Genomic DNA, 20048 nt, shown 5'->3' on the forward strand with positions numbered 1-20048 from the left:
TTCTGACCTCTGGCTTCAGCACCAATTTGCATGAAGTCCAGGTAATTATCCAAAGATGATTATCGTCCAGGGCCTACATTTTAATTTAGAGCCAAACTGCTGTTACTCTTTCAGCTGGACCTCCTCCTCCTCCTGGTTCTTACCATGCTGTTTCTTCTGCCATGGACCACGAAAACTGAATTTACTTCCTTCACTTCCAAGTGCTTCTCCATTTACCATGAGATATACCTCAACATAGTACCTAGTAGCGAACACACCTTTCAGGATGTTTGTTAGTGGCTACAGAACACAGTCTTAGGGGAGGCAAGAGCAAAATAAGTTACATAGGGAGTATATATAGAGTTACCCATTACTACCACATTTCTACTTTCCTCTTGTCTCCCAAAGACAGCCTTCTGAGCCACAGTGTCTTGATCTTCATTGTAGCTGTCAACCCTGTGGTTTTTCTCCTTATCCTTCAGGCAGCAGGCACATCAAACTTGTTGGACAGGATGCAGGACCTTTTCTCAACCTCTCATAAAATCCCTCCATCCAGCTCCCTCACAGTCACACCCTTCCCTCCCTGAATCTTTACTTTCCTTGGGTGCGTGACTCTATTCTGGATAAAACAGTCCAGAAATTCACCCACTACCCATGTATCAGAATATCTCCATTTCACACTCCTGCTCAATGATGCTGAGATAGAGAGATTCAGGATTGAGGAATCTGCAGTTTGGCTCTAAATTAAAATGTAGGTACTGGAAGATAACCATCCCTAGATAATTACCTGAACTTCATGCAAATTGGTACAGAAGCCAGCAATCAGAAGAGTTAACACAACAATTAATTATGGGAAAGTGGGATTCCTTTTTGTGGGACACAGGCATCAATTCTAGGACAGGAGCTGTAAAAATAGGATGATATCCGTTACACAGGATGGGACATGTCTGAGTGGAAAAGATCAATAAGGATGAATAATGAGGTGTCAGAGGCTTTGAACTCAAAGGATTTACAAGAAATATAGGTGTCCTAAATATAAACAAAGCAGGGAAAGAGAACTAAGGAAAGAATAATTTAAGGATGCAAGGTAAGAGAGTTATGTTACAGGAGTCTAATAAGATTGGTTAATGATGAAGTGAGAAGAAATCCCATCATAATGAGTTAAACTGTCCGTGTAACAACAGTGTTACAAAATAGGGAGACCTGGAGACAATCATTGAGAGGAACCAGATATAGTAGTGATTACTGAAATATAGCTGTAAAAAGAAATCAGGGCTGGAAATTAAACATTGCAGGGTATAACATGTTTAGGAAAGACAAAAAGGAAAATGGGCAAGTGATGTTGCAGTGCTAATTGACAATAACATAATGGCAGTAGAGAAAAGGGCTGCACCTGTAAGAAACAACAAAAATAGAATCCATATGGATTGAGAAGTAAAAATATAATCACATTAATAGGCATACTGGACAGTCCACCTAAATGTGGAAGAGTTAAAAGAAGAAATATACCCCCCAAAAATAGGGAAAGTAAAGCATCTAGAATAATAATTCTTGGGGATTTCAACAACCCACATATCAAGTGGATTGAAGCGGTTGGTGATGGGAATAAAGGATTAGAAGTTCCACAATGAATATAGGTTTCCTACTTAACCCATTATGTTAAAGAAAAGAGGAAGAATTTGCTAATGGATCTAATAATGGGGAATAAACAAAATCAGATAAGTAAAAGTAGTGGAACATTTAGGCAGCAAATGACAAGCTTAAAGATAATAATGGAGAAGGAAATAAGTATGATAATCACCAGGTCATTACATTTGAGAAAATCTGATTTTGAAAGACTAAGAATAGAAATTGGGAAGATACACTAAGTAAGGATATTGACAAACACTGATGTAGAACAACAATGGCAAACACCTGAAACAGCAATCAGAATGCAGACAAAATATATCAAGTTAAAAGAAATAAGCAAAATAACTGCTTACGAGAAAAGGAACAATTAAGAGTAAGAAAACAGACGTACATTAACTACTTTGACCATAGAGGAGGAGTGCTTAAGGATCAGTAAAGTACAATAAAACAGCAAAGAGACACTTAAAAAATGTAACATAAAAAGTAGTAAAATATTTTGCAGACATATTAATAATAGAAAAAGAAAGACTGGGATAGAAATGGGGGCATTAAGATAATAAACATTACTACGGATTATGATAGGGAGGGAGATGACAGATATATCATTATTTTGCTTTAGTATTTACCATGGAGAAAGAGCATATGGTGAGATAATTTTTGGAATAAGTGTACTCACAGTAAATAAACTAATCAAATAAGCTAATTAAACCACAGGTCCAGATGGCAGAAGCAACGCTAATATTTAGAAATTCATTGGGAGAAGGTGTACAATGAAAACTGGCAAACAACTAATGTAATACCTGTTTTTAAGGGAGAAAGAACATACCTTGGGAATGACAGGCCATTCAAATTAATACTAGTAGTGGAAAACAATAATGGGATCACTATTAAGAGAGAATAGAAAAACATTTAGAGATTAAACATATTACTAAATAGTATGTATGGATCAAAAAAGGATTTTATTTTAAAGAGTTAACAAAGAGAATAGCCAATGGTAATGTAGTAGATGAAAATTGTCTGGATTTTCAAATGGCCCATAAGATACCCCATAATAATATTATAACATCAAGGAATGTGTTGTTGGGAGATAAGTAGTAGAATGAATTGCTAACTTGGTTTAGGACAGAAAGCAGAGCGTGGGAATAAAAGGGCAGTTATGTGCAGTGGAAGATAATGGATAATGGAGTTCCACGGGATCACTGCTGGGGCACTGCTGAAGACAATTTACATGAATGATTTGAAGCTGTGAGAGAAATCTAGGTCATCTTTTCTTGTGACTTCCATAGAGAATCTTTGTCTGTTGGTCAGATCACATCCAAACCAGTCTGTTCCAGTGTTAAGGGATGGGGAAATTCCTGGTAAAAATTTTTACAATTTTAACAATGAGGGAAAAAAAAACTAGAACATGCAAAAAAAAATCCTAAGAGATTTATAATATACCGCCAAATGAAGATGTTGGTATCAATCCTATCATAAATAAAACATTTTCCAAACAGAATTACAATTCTAACCATTGATAGAGGTAGGGCTATTTTGAATGGAAAGTGTTAAATTTCTGCCTCATAACATTTCTAACTTTACATTCACAGCAAAAAGATAGTTTCAAAAAAAAACTTGTCTCCTAGAAACAGAAATGTTGTAATATTTGGTATGCAAGTATGTTGCAGAATTAGCAATTATCTTTCTTTCTTGACATTGTGAACCAAGGAAAACTAGGGCTGCTTATTGCTCACAGGCAGTAAATGTAAGTAAATATTTAACCTGTTACATACATACTAACACCAACAATTGAATATGTTTCATATAAAAGCAGTTTAATTTAATAGAAGCAGAAATGGCACAAAACCATTTATATAGAACATTCTTACAAGATAGTTAAAGTGCTAAATCTTTAGAACTCAATCCTAATATTTTTTGACAACATGTTTCATGGACAATTAATAGTACAAACCCTGTCTAAGCTACTTTTTCTCAAAAGAACCAATCAAAGAAGCAAGCTGACAAAGAAAAGAATGCTGTCCACAAACTATCTTGCATTTCTATGGTTACAAGTTTCTTTGAATAACAGAGAATATTTGGATTGTTAGAGCACTATGAATTCTTTTATTTTTTTCTAAGTTGAATTGTAGGGTCTTTTGGAGTTAACCATTGATTCACTTGTTCAGTGCACCTAATTGTTTTTTTTTGAAATATGTGCCAATTTTCAAGGGTGGAGTAGCCTAATCATCAAATTTCATCTGAAGAGTTGATCAGATGGTAACATGCAAACAAAAACTAACCACCCACCCCAAAAACTAATCACCTTGCTCAGGTAGCTCATTATTTTGAACTATAAGTTTATTAACCAAAAGCAAAATATAGTTGATGTTGGAAATTTAAAATATAACAGAAAGTGCTGGAAATACTTAGCAGGAAGTCAGTATCCATGGAGAAAAAGACAGTTTACATTTTACATTACTTTTCTTCAGAATGCAGAACCTAAAAGACATTGACCTGGAATTTTAACTCTGTTTCTCTGTTCAGATTCTCCCTGACCAGCTAAGTATTTCCTATATTTCATTATTTTTGAAAAGCATACTAATTTTATTTATGGACATTGGCAAAAGGACTCCGTTTTCCTTGGCTAAAGAAACTAAATTTGAAACATACTGTGGAAATGATCCATCTTTGGCCACACGTGAGAGTATTGAGCACCAGAGCCGAGTATAAATGGCAGCCAGTGCTCTTGCACATCTTTAGCTCAAGTGACCAAAGAGGAATTTCTCCCTGTTTATTTGAAAATTATTCTCACAGAACAAGTGTTATACTTGAAGGTTTTCACCATTGGTATTGCCAACAACTTAATAACTTAAACATGCATAAATAGAATCAAGCTAAGATGAAGCAAGACGTTTACCTCTCAGATAATTAAGAGTCTTTGGAACTTTCTTCCTCAAAGTACATTGGAAACAGAATTTGAATATTTTTAAGGCAGAGAAAGATAGATACTTAAGTAAGTGGGTGAATGTAGGTAGATAAAAATGTGGAGTTTAGGTTACAATCAGATGAGCCATGATCTTATGAAATGGCAGAGCAGAGTTGAGGGCCAAGTGGCCTTCTTCTGCTCCAAATCGTATGTTTGTAACAGTGACATCTGTGTTACTGCAAGAGAGATTGTGAACAGCAATTGTGCTTGTCATTTTAAATGCATTTTACTGGGGTTTAGTTTCTCTGGATTAAGTTAGAATTATTATTCCTTATGGGTGAAAACATAAACATAAATTTTGAGATACTCCGCATGTTAGGCAGCATCTTTGCCATGGGAGAAACAATTAATGCTTTAGATCTTTCATCAAAACTGATAACTTTACAGATGTAACAGGTTTTATCATATGTTATATCCACTTTACTGATGTTCTGTATATTCTGAACTTAAAAAAAAAGGATAAAAGATTTATTTAAGGCTGCATGCTACTAGCTCCTTGGTCAATATATTCATAGAGTCATAAAGTCATACAACACAGAAACAGGCCCTCGGGTCCACCATGTTGTATCTATATTAATCCCATTTACCAGTACATGGTCTGTAGCCTGCTATGCCTTGGCAAATCAAGTGCTCATCTAGATGCTTCTTAAATATTGTGGCAGTATCTGCCTCCACCAAATTCCCAGGCAGTCCATTCCAGATTCCACCCACTCTCTGGGTGAAAAAATTTCTTCCTCAAATTCTCTTCTATTCCTCTTGCTCCTCACTTTAAATCTATGCCCTCTCACCTTAGACACCTCTGCCATAGGGAAAAGTTTCTTAAATCTACCCTATTTATGCTTCTCTTAATTTCAGCCTCCTCTGCTCCAAACCAAGCCTATTCAGTTGTTTTAAATTATGCTAATTCATCTCCTATTCAAAGATTAGACAGATAAGTGCTTTCTTCCTATCCAATACACCTCATCTTCAGTTAATAGTACGTTACCATATTAGGCAGATGAAATCAAATTTTTGTTCATGGGAAGCAAAGGCTCACAGATGGAGGGAGTACCTTGTCAATGCACATTTAAAAAATAACTGGAAAAGGCTAAAACTGTGGGGGCAGCATGTATTCATTACTGCCCCTACAACTTGTCAGACATCCATTAGCTAGAGTTGCTACTGCTGTATTTAGTAATTGCCTTCCTTTCATAAGCAGCAGGGTGCATACTTTCTGCAAATAAATGGAAAAACTGTCTGAAAGCTCAGCTCAGAAATGTGAAAGAGTGCATTAAAATATTTGCTGAAATCATACTTCAGTACTATGTTCCATGATTTTGACAGTGCTAGATTTCTTGGCCTCAAAGATGGCAGATGTGGTAGGAAAAACCACTTCCAAAACAAATGCTTCTCTATACTATCTCTGCCAACCTGCACAGGGCCTTTTCACTTACGTAACTGTGGTAAGGTTTTGGCCACCAGTCAATAGGGAGTGCTGGTGGGCTGCAAGTGAAAACATTTCATTCATTTTAACATAGTGGGATTCTATTCAATAAATGAAAAACACAATGATGCTGAAAGAACTCAGCAGGCCAGGCAGCATCTGTGGAGAAAAGCAGGCGGTCAATGTTTCTGGTTAAGCCCCTTCTTCAGGACTAAAGATAGGAAAAGGGGAAGCCCAGTAGTGTGTGTTGTACGATGTTTGAGCACGTGTCCTGTAATTTGCCTAAAATGTACTCTCTAAATAGAGGTTCAACCTAAAGTTGTCCAAAAAGTAGAATGTTCACAATTTATACTGAATGCAGTGTTTTGGATCTGTCAGTTCCAGCATTTTTTCTGACCTTTGTTTTCATTAATATCCTTCTATATACATCACCACCAGGTAGATCACTGATGATTCACAAGCCTTCATCATCCTCTCCCATCTGCCACCACTAGCAGGTACATCACTTAGTCTTCCTACCTCTCAGCCTCCACTCTTTTGCAGACTTAAAAGTGGGAGAATTCAATGTTCACACGCACCCCTAACCATGCCTGCTTTTCTTCCCTTTCCTAGCCTCTCGTTTTTCTACTCCCCCTTTTTTCCTCCTTACCTTTGACCCATCCCCCGGTGGATCTGCTCTCCCCTCCTCCCTCGCACCTGCCTATCATTATCGCTTACCTGCATCTATCACCACCTTGTGCCCAACCCACCTCCCCCCTTTTGTCCACCTATCACTGCTCTGCTTTTCCCTCATATATATTGGGCTTCCCCTTTTCCTATCTTCAGTCCTGAAGAAGGGTCCTGACCCGAAACTTTGACCGTCTGCCTTTCTCCATGGACGCTGCCTGGCCTGCTGAGTTCCTCCAGCATCACAATGTTTTTCATCTAGATTCCAGCATCTGCAGCCCTTTATTTCTCAAATATGCTGGAAGAACTCAATGGGTTGAGCAGCATCTGTTGTGGGGGGGGGGGGGGGGGGGGGGGGGGGGGGGGGGGGGGGGGGGGGGGGGGGGGGGTGAAGAATTGCTGATTTTTCAGGTTGAAACTTTGCATCAGCATTCCATTATAGGGTTATATGATTTGGGAATTTGGAGAATATTATATTGCTAACATAATACCAAAGGCTATAAAATCAAGATATAGGGAAACATTGAAGAATCTGTCAGAATGCACCATACACATAAATATGTTATTGGTGGATCACTGCTGGGCAGCCAATTGCATTCTAACACTGAATTCCAATTCACTGTGGGAGCTTGAATTTGGCAAAAGTAAGCTGATTTTATGTTCTAGATTGATAAATGCCGTGCAAAGTTAGTAATGCAGCAACTGGCCTTTTCTCCTTGGTTTGAATGGAAGGACTAGCTGAAGAAGACAGGTTTAGAGATTTAAAATAATACCACAAACTTTCCACTGAGAGCTACGCCAGATCTGCTATTGGAATTATGTATAACTGGGTAATTCTAAAGCAGACACTGTGGTCTAGTCTTCTGCTCAGCACAACACTGATTATGGGGTGTCTGCGCTGCCTGTCATGGAACCTAATAGAGCAGTGTACACTTCTGTATGTTCCCCATCTTTCATTCTGAGATACCTGCCCTTCAGATTAAATAGCATATGTACCGCAAGCCCATTAAAATCAATGGGAGAAATAAGCTGTTGAGAAAGGTAAATAGAACTTATTGATTTTAAAACATTTAAGCAAACAAGTCAGCACAGTGGTCAGGTTTAGGTCCAGCACAGTGGAGATCAGGTTTAATCTTGACCTCGGGTCCTGTCTGGTATTGGTATATTATTGTCACTTGTACCAAGGTACAGTGAAAAGCTTGTCTTACAAACCGATCATACAGGTCAATTCATTATACAGTGCAGTTACATTGAGTCAGTACAAAGTGCGTTGATGTAGTACAGGTAAAAACAGTAACAGTACAGAGTAAAGTGTCACAGCTACAGAGAAAGTGCAGTGCAATAAGGTGCAAGGTCACAACAAGTGACGTGAGGTCATAGTCCATCTCATTGTATAAGGGAACCATTCAATAGTCTTATCACAGTGGGGTAGAAGCTGTCCTTAAGTCTGGTGGTACGTGCCCTCAGGCACCTGTATCTTCTACCCGATGGAAGAGAAGAATGTCCCAAGTGGGTGGGTCTTTGATTATGCTGGCTGCTACACCAAGACAACGAGAGGTAATGACAGAGTCCAAGGAGGGGAGGCTGGTGTCCGTGATGCGCTGGGCTGTGTCCACAACTCTCTGCAGCTTCTTGCGGTCCTGCTACTCTCTGCAGCTTCTTGCGGTCCTGGGTGGAGCAGTTGCCGTACCAAGCCATCATACATCCAGATAGGATGCTTTCTATGGTGCATCGGTAAAAGTTGGTGAGAGTCAAAGGGGACAAACCAAATTTCTTTAGCCTCCTGAGGAAGTAGAGGCGCTGGTGAGCTTTCTCGGCCGTGGCATCTATGTGATTTGACCAGGACAGGCTGTTGGTGATGTTCACTCCCAGGGACTTGAAGCTCTCAACCCTCTTGACCTCAGCACCATTGATGTAGATGGGTGCATGTACACCGCCCCCTTTCCTGAAGTCAATGACCAGCTCTTTTGTTTTGTTGACATTGAGGGAAAGGTTGTTGTCATGACACCATTCCACTAAGCTGTCTATCTCCTTCCTGTACTCAGACTCATCGCTGTTTGAGATATGGTCGACAACAGTGGTATCATCTGCAAGCTTGTAGATGGAGTTAGAGCAGAATCTGGCCACACAGTCATGAGTGTATAGGGAGTAGAGGGCTGAGGACACAGCCTTGTGGGGCACCAGTGTGGAGTTTGCACATTTGCCCTGTGACCACATGGGTTTCCTCCCACATCTTAAAGACATGCAGGTTAGTAGGTCAACTTGACACTAAATTGCCCCCAATGTGTTAGTGAGTAGTGGAATCTGGTGGGGAGGGGGGGTTTGTTGGTGGTTGATGAGAGCGTGGAGAGAATAAGCATTGGGATTAATGTAGGATGAGTATAAATGAATGGATGATGGTCAGCATGGACTTGCTGCGCTGAGGGGCCTGTTTCTATGATGTATGGCCATGTGAAAATTGCATCTACTCTTTTGTTTTAAAATACTTTTTTAAAACTTTATGAATTTTTTGACTAAGTGATTATGAACGAATATTTGAATTGAAAGTTTGACAGCCATCAAGCTGAAGTCTCATTTATGTCAATTGTATTTATGTTACTGCAGCTGGTCACTTGCAATGGGAGACACTCTGCGCTGCTGTACCACAGGCTTCCCCTACAAGATTGTCCCTTGGACCACAATGGATGGAAAAGCATAGCCTAGTGGACTGAAATCCAACACAGGGTAGCCAAAGATTTGCCCAACATCTCTCCAAATACATTAATTTCAAGTATCTGATGCTGTTAATTTAGATTTAACTTTTAAAAAGTTTTAAATTTTTCAGCTTTTTGTTTTTAAACATTTTTGTCTTCAACTTGATTTTTTTTTGCTTTATGTTTTAACAGATCATTAAACGTTTCTTAGTATCAAGAAATATTCAAAGATCTGGCGATTCTGAGCAAGGTCTGTTAAACAGATGGTATGTAGTAGTCCAATATTGTGCAATAGAATAGGCCTTTCACATTTAATGTGCACAAAGCCCCTTCCTCCACTGCAAGATGTTGAGTTGGTTATGGAGCAGTCATGGTGAAGAGAGGTCAAGGAAAGGTGGGAGCGTAAAGTCAGAGCATCAGATTGGGGAGAAGAGCAGAAAAACAATATTGGTCATTGAGGTCAGGAATGTTGAGATGTGCTGATGAGGTGATTGAGGTCATAATACGTGGCGATGCACTCCTGAGGAACTATTGCAACAAGAAGCAATTTCTTTAAAGGGCATCAGCAGTCAATTCCCAATGCTGGACTCTATTTTGTTAAAACAGGCCTTTCAGTTGCTGTGAATGTATGGTTTTGCTTGAGTGGCCTATACCATCCATAATTCCTGAATAAACAATACAATTTCCCAAAAGTGGAATTCAGGTGTCTGTTAGTTCTACTGCACATGTCTGCATTCTCTGTGCAATAATGCATGGTATGTACAGAGGAACCAGAAGCAAGTTTGCAGTTACTTAAAACAATAAGTACTCAATTGTGGTCAGCGATTAGTATTCCAATACAATTCCTATAGTGGAGGGCACTTAAAATACTGCAGTATTCAACAGAATTTCTCATTCAGGGTGGTTTAAGTATTTGACCTCTCTGGTCACATTTGCAAACTGATTTTTTTTCTCCTTTTTGGATGCCCCACATTATGCAGCAAGAGGTACTCTTGTACAGGGCTTTGATATCAAAGATTTCTATCAGCAGATTTCAGAAGTTCCTGCAATGTGGGTGGGGGGAGGGGGAGGAGTATAAAGGAGGAGGAAAAAACATCATTCAATGCAGGTACAAATTCATTTTGGCATACCGCTGATGAAAATTTTGCCCTTAATGTAAATTTTCTAATGCATTAATAATAAATAATACATTCATAGTAATCATTATTCATGAATTTTGTTCATTGAATGGATCCAGTAATGTAAAAATTAAATCAGTGATAAAAAGACAATTCCCAAAATAAAGAAAAATCACATGGCATCCTTTTTTTCTGCATCATGGAACCTGTCATTTATTAAGTAAATCTGCTTATTATTTTTTTATTCAAAGCACTGAATGATAGTGTTTACAACCATTTACATTTTAAATTGTTTGTAGAGTCAATATTTACATCAATATTACTATGATTTAATTATTGGTATGTGATTGGCTAACTGACTTCATTGATGAATTTTCAAAAAGACTAATTGATTTTACTCAGTAATGTTTTCTTGTTGGTAGGATAAATGTGTCACCAGCAACGCCATATTTAATGTCCTAAGTACCCTTCAAAAGACAGTGCTATGCTTGTCTGCACCACACCCCCACCCCCCTTCTGGGTTAAGTGTTTGGCAAAGTGGAGAGGATAAAAATTTACCCAGCTTTTTTTAAAAAAAAATGTCTTTTTAACTGAATACCTGAACCCAATGTTGTTATACACATTTGTAAACACTGAAGCGAATTGACAGAGAATGAGTGACAGATGAGATATTTACTATGATTTTTTTATCTCAAAAGCTTTAAGCTCAGTTATAACCAACAACAGAAAATGTCATCTTGACATGAATACATATAATTTTACAGATATCTGTATTTCTATAGTGCCTTACTACATCTCTCAAAAATATACAACACAAATTATTTTGAAGGGCAGTTACTCTTATGTAGACAGAAGTGCAAGACCTAGATGAAAGGTCCGACTTATGGAGAACTACTTAAGGAGTCTTACCACACATTTTCAGCCATTGGTCACAAATGGATGCAATTCAGCTCTTTGAGTACCCATGTTGTCTGAAGCATAATTGTGTTAATCTGGTACCACTTTCATTTCTTATTGGAAGATCATGGATTCTAGTCTCGCTCCAGAGACTTCAGCACAAAAATCTAACCTGAAGTGCCAGGACAGTAGAAAAGGAGTAGTCTGTTCTGAGGTGCCATTTTTTGGATGAGATGAAATGGCCCCTTTGCCCCCTCAGCTGGATATAAAGTATCCTGTGACACTAATTAGACCAAGTATGCAAGAGTTTCAATAGTGTCATTGCAGTTACCCCTCAACCAACATCATAAAAACAGATTACCTATGTTATTTCACTGCAGTTTCTAGAATCCTGCTGTGCATAAATAGTTGTTACATTTCCTCCAATACAATATATTTCAAAACTAGTTAACTGACTATAGTGTTTTGGGATGCCCTGAGGTATTGAAAGGCACTTTTGTCAGTTATTGTTCTATTGCATTATTTTAAAAATAGCTTAGAAAAGAACACTTAAAACAATCAGGTTGGGAAATGGGGGGAAGCAGCTAGAATTTCTTCATGAAAATCAGCATGACAACTACTGGGTCTTGACCTGCACCTTGTAAAGCAAGAATCCATCAATGTTGTGTAGCTCACAGCCCACTTAAATGATGCAGTTTAAAACTGCAAATCCAAAGTAATTAGGAAATAGTAAAATTGAATAGAGAATCAGTTCATGTGCAAGCTACATTTCAAGGTAGGTGATTGGTCAAAAAGACCCTCATGACCAAGCTTTTTAGCAAGTCTGTTTATCTACACAAATTAGGTATGAAATAGAAAAAAAAGCTAGAACAGAGAATGGAGAAATTCGGATGGAAGCAATAAACCTCATAACTTTAGAACATTTAAAGATGATCCAAATGGGTTTATTACATTAACTGGTTCTATCTAATGTAATGTCAATTTGTTCAGTTTACTCATTCCATCATCAACACAAAAAAGTCTAAATATTCCAATTAATCTGCATTTGTACATCTCCCAAAGAAACCCATGTCCAGTAGTAAAAACTAGTGTCACCATCAATTTATACATTAATCATCAAAAGAATATAATGTGAACAGAGTGGCTAAGCAGCAGCATTGGCCCACAACAGTAGAGTTAAATCAGAAGTCTGTATGGCAACAATCTGAGACAAATTGAGTGGACCTGATCAAAAATGCACAGAATTGTCTTGTTCTGCAAATCATTGCATCCTTACTGCAATTACAGCATTTTGAAGAACAACTCTTTTTTGTTCTTTTAAAAATTCAAGCAGTTGATGATAGCTCAGTGATGTATAAGGAACATGTTCATCAAGAGAACCTCTCTGTAGGGTGCCATTTCTATCAAGATACAAAGAAGTTAGTAAGCATACTATTCACTCTGATTTCATACAGTACATAATCATGGTTATTTAGTGCAAAACAATAGTTGCTGAGGTCAGATACTTTGCACCCATGTTATTTGAGTCATTGTACTACATCTTAGGTCTCCAGCCACTGATGAACTGCAAGAGTTTCTTAATTTGAAGTTTGCTTAACTTAAAATCTTCAAACAGGATCTCTTCAGTAAGCTGTACAAGTAAATTTCCATCGATTTTTTCCACCACAAATAGTGACACAACCTCCTCAGGTAGACCTATAAACTGTAGGCACTTTGACACCTCTTCTATAGAAAGTCCACAAAGATCAGTTGGTGGCTGCCAAGGTGACCCATCACCACATGAACGTGGTACTAATTGCAGGTGCAGAGGAGAAGAAAATAAAGGAGGAGTAGAAAATATGTCTTGGGTATTTTTGTTAGCAAAATTATCAGGTAGATCTGTTGAACAAACCTGAGGCTCATCCTCAGCCCCATCTATAAGTGAAGGCAGAAACAAAGCTTCTAGATCAACAAATTCCTTATCATTAAATTTTAGTGCACAAGGTGATGAGGTGGGGCATGGTTGACTTTGTTGTTTGTTATCTACTAAAGAATTTTCTCCATTGTCCTCTGAGAAATAAGTGGTGGATCTTGGGCATTCAGTAGGAATAATGTGGAGTCCTTCATCCTTCAATTGCTGCTGCTCAGGGAGGGTATTAATTGGAAGCCCCTCACATCTCCCAGCACAGTCAATGCTCTCATACTGAAACTGTATGGGTTCTGAACTCTTGGGAGTACTTGACATTTTGTGACGAGGATAGCTGTAATAACTTCTGTGTTGAGATCCAAAATTACCAGTATCTTGGTCATCGATATCCCCATAATATTGGTTTGGCCATGATGAACGATTTGAACGCGAATCTAATATGGGGCTTCTAAGTGGGGATTTAGTTCCACTGTGCATAGAATTAGAGTTGATCCAGTTGCAAGGGTAACAGGAAGCTGGGGAATGCTTCTCATTGGATGGAGGTGCATCCTTCTCCGTGGCACCACTGTAAACATTAAAAGCAAATAATTTTAGACACTTGAAAATCCAATATTATTCTCATTATAGTTGAACCTGTTTCTCTTCTGTTGAATCTAACTAGGTTGGAATTGATTTCAAATCAACAGCAACCAATTCTGCAAGGTAATCAGTGCAAAATGTAAATATTGGGTTTCAAAAGCAAAATTAGGCAATCTTACCAGTTCAAATGGCAGATAATTAGGTTTAGTTCTTCAACTCTTCAATAATTCATTGCAATAGAAAACTTGTGGTTTAAAATCAGAAATCCAGAGGACATCATTAACCAAAAACACACGTGCCATGTTTTAAACAAGTTAGAAAAACAAATAACTAATAATTCAGTTAACATGGGGCCTGTTTTACCTAAATTAAAAAGTTAAAATTGTCTAGCCTAGTCTAAATAGCTAACACACATTAGGGATGCAGCAGCCTACTGGAGGTGTGATGGGGATACACAAGGCCCCAGTAATAGAGCAGGAGAGGCCAGCAAGAGCAAGAAATTTAGATCTATTTAGACAGCAGTTGAGTATATCAAAAAGTTCTTGTAATACAAAACTTAACAACAAAACGCAGACAAAAATACAACTGAAAAAAAAAGATGGATTAGTGCAGTGAAAAGGCTAACAGAGTAATTTTATGCTGAGAAGTGTATAGCACAGTAGTGTATTCTGTGAACAAAACCAAAATTGACAGTATATACTCATTGACCAAGTGCAGTGGCAAAGTGAACTTGGTGTGTGAATACATAATCCCTTTGAAGACCCCATGATTAGAGAAAATAATAATAGCATTTTTCATTTTGTAAGTGATCACAAGGAAACAGGTAATGATAAATATATTTAAGCAACAATATTAGCCACAGTCAGAATGCTGTCAATGGTTTGAATATAGAAAGAAATCTGAGGCCAAAGGTAATAATGGAGGTCACAAATTTCAGTTATGATAAAGGCTCCTAAGACTACTTCAATGAGCTCAGAGAAAATTAGCAGAAACTGCAAAAGTATAACCATCCCAATTTTTCAATTTAAAAGTATCAGGCAAGGGCAAAGATTAATAGAATCACAAAGTTAAAAGCCCAAAATGTTTTAGATGCAGAGTAATTGAGACACAGACTATTGGATTACCTAAAGTAAAGGTACTTAGAAGTTATTGTATTTACTTGACCTTGTTGAACTCAGCCTGACCTTGTAAATCTCAGCCAGCAAGGTTTAAGTTAGAATCTTACCAAAGATAGTTAGGTCATGTAAATTTCATGAACAGGGAAAAGAAACACTGATGAATAATAACTACTAATAACATGTAGCATAACTGCAACATCCCATTTAAGTTTTAACTGCTAAATAAATTTGTTAAGCAGTAAAGTAACATAGTACTGCCATATTGACGCCAGATGCAGGTTGGAGGAACAACACCTCATATTCCACCTTGGGAGTCTCCAACCTGATGGGCTAAAGATCGATTTCTCTAACTTCCGGTAACCCCACCCCTTCTTTTTCTTCCCCTGCCCCACTCTTTAGTCTTCCCTTATTCCTGTGGCTCCCTTTCCCCCACCTTGATGACCTGCCCATCTCCTCCCCTCCTCCATCTTTTATTCCATGGTCTAGTGTCCTCTCCTACCGGCTTCCTTCTTCTTCAGCCTTTTGCCTTTTCTACCTATCACCTCTCAGCTTATTACATCCTCCCCCCCCCCGCCACCCACCTACCTTACCCCTCTCACCTGAACTCACCCATCACCTGCCTGCGTGTGTTCCTCCCCCTCCCCCCACCTTGTTATTCTGGCTTTTGCCCTCTTCCTTTCCAGTCCTGATGAAGGGCCTCTGCCTGAAACGTCGACTGTTTCTTTCCCTCCATAGATACTGCCTGACCTGCTGAGTTCCTCCAGCACTATTTGTGTATTGCTACAGATTCCAGCATCTGCAGAATTTCTTGTGTCATAGTATATTTCTCTATCTTTTTCGTCTTTGGAAGGATAATACACGGGAATGAGGTGAACCTGCAAGCTGAAACAAAATGAAGGCGGCTTTTTTTGCCTGAGCACATATCTGCCTACATACCTAGGCAAGTGATTGCACTCTCTGGGACACAGAAGGAGGTACTTGCTTTCAGAAGAGGTTTGAGTTGGGGAAAACCCAGAAGGTTATTTAAATTGAAAAAAAAATACGGCAAAAACGTAATAGCCGCATAATTAGATGATGTTTCCATAGAAACCTTTTATTTGTGCTAAAATTGTAACAAAGCCCTTCTAATACTAGTACACTCACATATACATAAACTGAAAAGCAAGTATTAATTATAATTTGCAGCCTGGTTTATTCCACACTGGTGTCAGTCTTGTAAAATTAACAACCGATTGGCTGCATTTTGGAAATTGTGGACCCTCAATAAATATAGGCTTGGGATAACCCTAATGCTCCAAACATTAACTTCTCAACTAACGTGTCACAGAAGGTGTTCATAAGAGATGGAAAATATGTAGAATTACAATTTTTTTCTTGGAAAAATCCCCAGCATTAAGATGGTTGTTAAACTGATAAAAAGGTCAATCATTCAGCAAAAGATAATGTGTAGAGATGCCACAAAGTTTAAAGGAAACAAATTAATCTCTCTATTTTAAAAATACAAGAGATATATTGATTCTTATTGAAATGACAGGAAACATTAAAATGTTTCCTGTCCATTTGAAGTAAGCAATGATTAACACTCCAATCACAATTTCAAAAATTCCATTTGTATTTTGAAAGGGTCATCAAGCATGGCACAGTGCAAGTTGGTATAATGGATAATTTTTCTAATCAAAAGGAAGGTTTACTTTGTCTTCTTATTAAAGTAAGTTTGAAGAACTTGCAGTGTATTTTATGGAGATTGTCTATATTTCTTAAATTGTCCTCAGAAAATGCTAAGTGCTCACAAAATGACACTATGATATGTATTCTGAAATTCTTTTTGCCTTGCAGAGTTTAAAGCTTTCAAACAACATAACCATGATCCACAATCACAATAATTGCAAAGTACATTTTTCTAATCCTATTTGTTATGGTCAAAGCTGAGGTCAGATTTGCCACCTTACGTAATGCACCTGATAAAAATTTCTTACATGTTATGCAATCCAGAAGAATAATAAGATAATGTAGGGCTGGGAGAGCGTGTCTGTTGGCGAATTTGCCGAGGAGGAATTGATGGACTACACGTTGATGGCTTGGCGTTCCGTGGAGGGACAGGTGGGGCATTCAGAAGTCTGCACTCTTCTTTTACCTGCCAATGAAAGCAATGCTATAATGAACTGGATGCTAATAAAGCTACCAAAAATGCTTACAGGCATTCAATAAAATTGAAGAATCAGAACGACTTCCACAGAACTAAGAAACTGATAACATAGAAGTACTCCATTTTGTCCGTAATATTCATGCTGGCCAAAAACAAGCAATCTAATTTATTCCCACTTACCAGTTCTTGTTGTATCCCATAACTCACAAGCCTAAATAAAATGCTCATGCAAGTCAACGTGGTATGCATTTCTGATTCTGCCTCCATCAGCCTTTCTCCACACTTTTTTGGTGAAGAAATTTTCCTCAACTCCATTTTACAAATTATCTTAAATTTACACCCTCTCCCAGTATCCACTCTAAATTGCCTGACTACTTGTCTGACTTTTAATATTGGATAAGCAGAAATATCTTTTAAGTGTTGGAAGGACCAAAGCCATTCTCTTTGGTTCTACACACTCCCTTCTCGAGCCATTGACTCCATTTCACTGCCTAGGTACCCTCAGGCTGAACTAGACTATTCACAGTCTTAATTTCATATCTGAGCCTTCTTCTAGAGCATTATTGAGACAGCTTATTTCCGTCTGTTACACTGCCTAATTCTGTCCCTTCCTCAGTCTGGCATCTGAAGTATACCCCACTCCTTTCTACTACTCAAAATGACTAATGCATGCCCAGCTGTCCCTCATTCCATTTCCCATAAACTTGAGGTCAACCAAAATACTGCTATTTATTTCTTTGCCTCCATCAAAGCACACTTACCCTGTAATTACTGACCTATAGTGCTCACAATTCTGAAATTCTCATCTTTGTTTACAAATTCCTCTAAAGCCTTGCCCTTCCTTTCTCAGCAGCCTCCTCCAGAACTTTATCTAAGATACCTGTGCTCTAGCATTTCATTATTAATCACTTCATCACTAGGGGTTGCGCCTTCAGCTGTCCATTCCTAATTTTCCCTGCTTTTTTTTTTAACTCTAGTTTCTCTGGAACACTTCTTAAAATCTAACTCTGTCCAAACTTTTGGTTACCTGCGCTAATACCTCCTTACACGTTAGATGTCCAGTGGGGTTGAAGTTTAACAATGTTGTAAATGGGGATGAATTTCTATGGGAAGTTTTTGTCTCAACAGTAATGTCCCTGGGTGAGTGGTCTATAGCCAAGGGAATTCTGATTGTATTGTATGCAGAAGGGAAAGAGTTGTTGTTTTAATTACAGGTTACTACTGCTTCATGGCAGATTGGGTAATGGAAATTTGTCCATACGGAATTCACAAATCACTACTAAAAATTCTGGGATATTGAACAAAAATTTCCTCCTATGAAATTTAGGTGAACAGAACAAATAAACAAAACATTTTTTTTTCCTAACTTGCATTTCTTGATGCATGTGCAAATGACGCATTACAGAAGATTGCAATACAGACCATTTTCTAAGAACACAACCCACCCACACCTGTAATGCAGGGGTCACCTGTAACAAGAAATGGGTGTTACATTGTTTGATAAGGTTTAGTTGTACAAGTATCAATGGAAGAGATTGCCTTATCAATTTCCAAAGCAAATCCCTTAAGTGGCCTCTCGCAGTGAACCAGCAACCTGCGATCATTGTCCTTGGTAAACTAGTTCAGTTCTCCATATACATTGTGTTTGTTATTTTTCTGCATAAATTCTGTAAGAGGAATTATTATTCCACATCTCAAATTTTTTGATAGTGATTTGCAAATTCTGTGAGTGCAAATTACCATTATTCGAACTGCCATAAAGCGTGGGTACACTGTACTTGCTAACTCAGTCCCTTTGTAGCAAGGTTGCATAGCAACATTATTTCCAGCCACCATGTAGGTAATTGGATAATTTCGCTCAATCAAGGCTAATCACCATGCTGCTGCAAGTGACTGTGATTGGTTTATGCATATTATATGCATGCAACTGTACTCCAAGGAACATTTTTGAGCAAAACCACCTGCAACTCCACTCTTCAAATAGTGTCTACTTCTTGTAAATTAACAAAATGGGTAGTTTGCCGTGGGACCAGTCACATGCTCTGTCCTGCCTGCAGTTTGCTGGATGGTATAGGGTTACCAATATATATTTTTCTCCACGAATTCTGTCTAAGCTGCTGAAAATTTAAAATATTTTACATATATGATCTGTATTTCTAGCTTCCACAGCATTTTGCTTTGTGCTTCAAGATGTCTGTAGCACACTTTTGAATACACCACTAGGTGGTGATCAAGCAGAGTTTTGAATAACCACTTCCGATTTCTCTTTCCTAAAATGAAATTCCAACTGTTTCCACAGGACAGATCTGTGCTGTTGCCCTCCAGGAAATTGTCTTCCACTGTGTTAACCGCGTGGACTAAATATGGAAACAATGCAGAACAAAAAAAAACTTTTCCAAGATGAATTGCTTGGGAATTCTTATTATTTTACATATACAAATTAGAGAAAGATACAAAACTCGCAATGAAGAACAAGTCCCACATGAATCTCGCCTGTCACATCGTATACCACAGCACAGTACAGATGCAATACAAATGAAAGCCTAGAAGAGTTTTGAAGATGCAAAAATTTCATTTAAGAGGAAATAATGAAGACAAACAGTGGTCATGAAAAGATATTGATAAGTAAAACACATAGAAATTAGAAATGAAACATATTTAAAGGTGCAGAAAAAAGGTGAAGGGCTGGACTGAACAAAAGAGAAACTTTATGATAATAACGATCAGGAGAGATTAAAGAATACAAGTGGTCGTGGTGCTGACTAAGAGTGGTAAAAGCTAGTGAATAACAAAAAGTGTATCTGGAGAGAATGAATGAAATCCGAAAATTACAAGAGGGGAAATAAAAGCTTCCAGGGATGATTTGGTCTACTCTTTGGTCTCCACTAATACCAAGTGCCTTTCTCAAGCCATCTTCCCAATCAATGTA

General features: G+C 38.1%; 1 protein-coding gene across 1 annotated transcript in view; it reads right to left on the bottom strand.

Annotated features, from left to right (window-relative positions):
- Positions 1 to 10670: 10670 nt before the first annotated feature.
- The window catches only part of LOC127574703 (GRB2-associated and regulator of MAPK protein 1-like), a 78161-nt gene continuing 68783 nt past the window's right edge, over positions 10671 to 20048 (bottom strand). The window contains 2 exon segments of the mRNA XM_052023989.1: positions 10671 to 13841; positions 16950 to 17107. Coding sequence (XP_051879949.1) covers positions 12905 to 13841; positions 16950 to 17107 — 1095 coding nt within the window. The 3' untranslated portion in view covers positions 10671 to 12904.

The sequence above is a fragment of the Pristis pectinata genome, chromosome 9 (genome assembly GCF_009764475.1).
Source record: "Pristis pectinata isolate sPriPec2 chromosome 9, sPriPec2.1.pri, whole genome shotgun sequence".
NCBI classification, from domain to species: Eukaryota; Metazoa; Chordata; class Chondrichthyes; order Rhinopristiformes; family Pristidae; genus Pristis; species Pristis pectinata.